This window comes from Microtus ochrogaster, linkage group LG1 (assembly GCF_000317375.1).
Source record: "Microtus ochrogaster isolate Prairie Vole_2 linkage group LG1, MicOch1.0, whole genome shotgun sequence".
In the NCBI taxonomy this organism is placed as follows: Eukaryota; Metazoa; Chordata; class Mammalia; order Rodentia; family Cricetidae; genus Microtus; species Microtus ochrogaster.
Window position 1 is genome coordinate 5,546,034 of NC_022027.1, and position 5,751 is coordinate 5,551,784.

A 5,751-nucleotide genomic window follows, 5' to 3' on the forward strand; every position below is an offset into this window, starting at 1 on the left:
AAACCAAAAAAAAAAAAAAAAAGAAAAAAAGAAAGTACAATGATGGCTGGAGAGATGACTCAGTAGTTGAGAGCACTGACTGCTCTTCCACGGGACCCGAGTTCAATTCCCAGCACCCACATGGCAGCTCACAACTGTCTGTAATCTCAGTTTCAGGGGACCCAACACCCATGGCAAAACACCAATGCACATAAAGAAAAATGTTTTAAAAAGTACAATTACATCCTGATTATAGCATTAAGAATATTTACTTTTTATATTCATTTTAGTCCTGTTACAACAGCTATAATTCAAAGAGGAACTCTGAGAAAGGGCTCAATTCTAGTTGCTGGGAAGAGTTGGGCGAAAGTTCGACTAATGTTTGATGAGAATGGTCAAACACTTAATGAGGCCTATCCCAGCATGCCAGTGGGAATCATAGGCTGGAGAGACCTCCCTTCTGCAGGAGATGAAATCCTTGAAGTAGAATCTGAGGTATGCAATCCTAATTCTTGAATGTTAGCTACTAATGATGGCTTTATGTACCAGTCTATAATGTTTAATATTAAATAAAAGTGCTAATGTTAATTATAGTTTGTAAGGGGCTGTGAAGACACCAGGGTACCATTTTAGAATTTAACTGTAGTATTATGTTTTTTAGATAGTTTTAAAACTGTTTTAATACAAATTTCCTAAAGTTTTATTTTTTGAAACTTATGAGTTGAGCTCCTAATAGGGAAAACACAAGCTTTTAACCCAGAAGACACTGGTGTCTGTTTCAGTAAAATCATAACAGTTTTCCCTGTAAAGCCAAGGGCCCGAGAAGTTGTTGAATGGAGGAAGACTGAGCAGAAAGAGGAAAAAGGCAAAGATGACCTGAAAATAATGGAAGAAATGCGAAAGGAACACCAAGAAGAGCACCGGAAAGCCCGTGCAAAGTATGGCAGTCTGCACTGGAAGAAAAGGTCGTATATGAAGTACCTTGAAAGAAAAGAACAGAGACCCTTAAAACCCAAGGAAAAGGCAGAAAGGGACTCAAATGTACTTCCTTTAATTATTAAAGGTAAGTTTTTGAAGGTTTTTACTTTTCTACTCACCATTTAAATTATTTTTGTTCTCATAATTTAGAACCCCTCTCCTTTATCTATTGGGGCGGGGGTGGCAGTCTTGTTTTATAACCCAAGCTAACCTGGGTTTTCTGAATGCCCAGGTCACAGATGTGCACTGCCTCCAACAAACCCTTAAATCAAAGTAGGTTTCTACTATGATTTTTTTTTCAGTGGTTTGATGTTCAAATATTTTTTTTCTGAACAAGCATATCTTGTATTGATTTTATTACAAAATGTTTCGTTAAATTTCTTTGTATTTGTATATTGTAAGTTCTTATAATGCTAAACTTAAATAAAAGTGGTTTTAGTTATTAACACCATTCCTGTCTTGGCTTTAAAATAGATTTTCATTTTACATACCTGCCTCTTACAACTAACACATTTTAAACTCTTGCTGTATCTGTAGGTGATGTTGATGGGTCTGTGGAAACCATCTTGAACCTTCTTGATACGTATGATGCTTCCCATGAATGTGAACTAGAATTGGTACATTTTGGATTGGGTGACATTAGTGAAAATGATGTCAACTTTGCTGAAACATTTGATGGTAAAGATTCTATGGGCTATATATTAATCTGTGTGAACCCATCATCTTCTGTACCTTCTCACTTGTGTCTTGTGATTGGCTGATCATTGGCTAGCATTCTCCTCCCAGTGCATCAGTAATCACATCTCTGTCATGGCCAATGCAACCTTGGGAACTAGTGCAAGACCAAGTACTGATCCTTGATTTGTTTTTTTTATTACCCTGGTCCCCAGCAGCACACGCACTCCAGGTATCTCTCACTACCCTCTTGAGTGTTCACTGTCTGTTAGCCATCTATCCAGTACTTTACTTCATCTTGTGACTCTGTAATGCCAGTTCCAGGAAAGCCGACTCCCCTTCTAACCATCATGCATGCTTACGCATTATACACGCAATCAAAACAGTCACAATAAATAAATTTAAAAATTGTTTTAAATCATAAAACTTCCTTTTAAACATGGTGCAATTTATAAAATCCAATAATAAAAATTAAAATTTTACTAGTTTTCATGAGAATAGTCACACAATAGCTATGTAATTACAAAGAAGTAAAACAGTTTAGATTGGACTTCCTGCCTCAAAGATAAGTGATTGTCCTGATGCTTGTGCTAGTGTGCTCATCTTGTCCCTGCTTGCTAGGTGTTATTTATGGCTTCAACGTGGATGCAGGCAAAGCTATCCAGCAGTCAGCTGCACAGAAAGGAGTTAAGATTAAACTTCACAGAATCATCTACCATCTTATTGAAGATCTGCAGGAGGAACTAAGCAGCAGGTTGCCTCACAGGCTGGAGGAATACCCGATAGGTGAGTGCTGGCTGCAGCTTTCCAATGTTTACCTCAGCTGCGCAAATAGGACCTAAAAGCAAAGCTTAGGGAAATAGATTTGCTGTTCCATACAAGGCTTATGTTGTAGAAAAAATGATACCATGAGGTGAGAATTCAGTACCTTGTATGTGACTTGTATGGAGACAGAGTTCATTCAAGCCCAGAGGATATAAAACCAAAGGGACTCAGAACTTGCCTCAAGTCTACACATGAACAACAATGGTAATACAGTGTCAGAGAGGAGCTTTTGGTTTTGCTCTGAGACTGACAGATGAATACACATTGAAAGCATATTAAATAGTACGTATGTATTTTCAAGTATTCTAGCATATTCTTGGACGGATTGAAGGCCAAATTTATTTAAAATGGTTAAGTATTAACTCTAATAGTCTAATCCAGTCTATGATCAAATTTTATCTAGTTTTGAGACAGGGTATTATGTAACCTAGGCTGTCCCTAGCTGTATACCAAACTATAGCCTTGAACTTCTGATCCTTCAGCTCCCAAGCCCTGGGATCAAGTCATGTGCCTTGGCCCCACAATGTACTTTTTAAAGCAGATTTTTCATCTAGATCAGGCCCATCAGGCTCATAAATTACACGCAGTTGTCACGTCTTTTATAATCCTATTTAATCTGGAGTAATTCTTTCATCTATCCTTTTGACCTTAACATTTTTAAAATGTGAACATCAGCAACTTCATTTACCACGTTTGTTCCCTTATAAGATCTGGTTTTGTAGTTTGGGTCTATATAGATTTACTATAGGCTAAATATGAACCGTATACAAAAATGTTGTTTGTTTTTGTACCAAGAACAATTTGGAAAAGCCAACTGAGGGTTTCCAGAAGTGGACACACCAAATGTTACTGACACCATCAGTCAGGAAACATTCAAAACTGGTCACTTTGATGTTAGAACTTGAGTTACAATTAGTGTTCAGCATATGGAAAAAAAAAAAACCTGAAATGATTTAAAGATAGCAAGTCTACATCAGAAAATAGATTGAGCCAGACAATGGCTCAGGAAGCAGAGGCAGGTGGATCTCTGTGAGCTTGAGGCTAGCCTGGTCTACAGAGTGAGTTCCAGGACTACACAGTAAAACCATCTCAAATAAACCAAAAAAGAAAATGTATTGAAGGAAAACCAGTGTTGTTCTTTCAGACTGGGTTTCTGTATATATGTGGCCATCCTGGAACTCTCTGTAGACCAAACTTGGCCTCAGACTCAAGAGATTTGCCTGTGCCTGCCTCTGCCTCCCAAGTGATGGGATTAGAGATGTGCACCACCACTGCCCAGGAACAGTAGATATTTATGGAGCAGAGAAATACTCAAGGATTTTTATGTGTATGGAGACAGGGTTTTTCTGTTTAACAGCCCTAACAGTTCTAGAACTAGCTCTTGTAGACCAGGCTGCCTTAGAACTCAGAGAGATCCACCTGTCTTGAGCGCTAGGTGTGCGCCACCACCACCCAGCTATGTATGGGTACAGTCTCTACAGGTCTGGCCAGTGCCTGTGAAGCCAGAACAGGATGCTAGATCCCTGGGACTAGAGTTACAGAAGCTCATGAGCCACCATGTGGGTGGACACTGGACATTAAATCAGGGTCACTTGACTGTCATCTCTGCAGCCCCTGGGGTTCTCCACCTGTTAATTATTGGTTATGAAAATTAAGTTACTGGTATCAAAGAAATACTATTTCCCAGACCAATTTCGGCTAAGACAGGGTATGAATGTGTAGTGCTGGCTGGCTGGGAACTTACACATGACACTTTCCTCCATTGTGTTCTTCCTAAAGGGGAGGCTTACATACTAGCTACGTTTGCTGTAACAGAAGGGAAGAGAAAAGTTCCTGTGGCTGGCTGCAGAGTTCAAAAGGGTCAGTTAGAAAAACAGAAGAAGTTTAAATTAATCCGAAATGGACAAGTTATTTGGAAGGGTAAGCAATATTAAAACCTATTTCTAAATCATAATCACCAAGTCCTGACTGGGTAACATCCGAAATGTATGCATTTTTTCCCTTGCCTAGCCTTAGCTTGTGCCATTTCCTCAGTTAGCTCTGACAACACTCCCAAGATTAGTCTTGGTTCTGTTAAAAAAAAATCACCTGTGTTCTGTTCAGCCCATGTTGTCCTCTGGTCCCCAACATTACACATTAGGGCACCCCCTGACTGGTCTTCAGATTTGCCTGCCATCTTTTGTGCAATTTTTGATACAGCCTCAAGAGTGCAGTTTTAGACTACCTTTAAAATGGGAGATTTCAGATCAGGTCAATTTTTAAGTACTTTTGAACTTCCTTGGTATTAACTCTTACCTAAGGTCTATATTGTGTGGAAGGGCACAAATAGATCCCCAGGTAAGGCACTTGCCACATAAGCCTGACAACTGGAGTTTAATACCCAGAACCCACATTAAAGTAGAAAACCAAGTTACACCAAACTTAGTAGGTATCTCTTACTAACAGTGGCCTTTTCTTTTTTTAAGGCTCATTAACCTCATTGAAACACCATAAAGATGACGTTTCAGTCATCAAAACTGGAATGGACTGCGGTCTTACTTTAGATGAAGAAAAAGTAGAATTCAAAGTGGGAGATGAAATTGTTTGTTATGAGGAAAATGAAGTGCCAGCTAAGACTTCTTGGGATCCAGGATTTTAAAAGTACAATAAAAATGATAAATGTATTGTTTCGTGTCCTTTATTTAAAGACAGGGTCTTGATACTTAACACAGGCTAGTTAAGCAATCTCCTGCCTCAGCCTCCCAAGTTGTGAAATTTTAAACATGCACCACCACGCCTAGCTTTTTCTTATATAGCAAATATCTTTGCCTTATCAGAGTTAAGAATTCACAATGAGCCAGGCAAGGCAACACATACCTTAACCCCAGTCAGAGGCAGACCTGAATCAAGGCCGGCAAGGCTACAAAGAGACCCTGTCTCAAAAAAAAAAAAAAAAAAAAACCCAAACAAACCAATGAACATCCCCCCTCCCCAAATTGACCCCTCCTGCATACATCAACAGGGAGTATACTTCCTTAAACTCTGGATATTACCTATCTTGTGACTCGGGATGCTCTGAAGAGCAGCCAGTGCTCTTAACTCTGAGCCATCTCTCTAGTTCAAGTAATCAATTCATCTGTGGAGTGAGACTCATCTTTTTTTTTTAATATTTATTATGTATACAATGATCTGTCTGTATGCCTGAAGGCCAGAAGAGGGCGCCAGACCTCATTACAGATGGTTGTGAGCCACCATGTGGTTGCTGGGAATTGAACTCAGGACCTTTGGAAGAGCAGGCAATGCTCTTAACCACTG

General features: G+C 39.3%; 1 protein-coding gene across 6 annotated transcripts in view; it reads left to right on the forward strand.

The window, feature by feature from the left end:
• The window catches only part of Mtif2 (mitochondrial translational initiation factor 2), a 33,922-nt gene extending 28,805 nt beyond the window's left edge, over positions 1-5,117 (forward strand). For all 6 annotated transcript variants that reach the window (XM_026785223.1, XM_013350747.2, XM_013350748.1 and 3 more), the window contains 6 exons: positions 270-474; positions 790-1,042; positions 1,495-1,635; positions 2,254-2,418; positions 4,237-4,377; positions 4,923-5,117. In XM_026785223.1, the coding sequence (XP_026641024.1) occupies positions 270-474; positions 790-1,042; positions 1,495-1,635; positions 2,254-2,418; positions 4,237-4,377; positions 4,923-5,095 (1,078 nt within the window). In that variant the 3' untranslated portion in view covers positions 5,096-5,117. The remainder of the gene's footprint in view (positions 1-269; positions 475-789; positions 1,043-1,494; positions 1,636-2,253; positions 2,419-4,236; positions 4,378-4,922) is intronic.
• Positions 5,118-5,751: the final 634 nt, after the last annotated feature.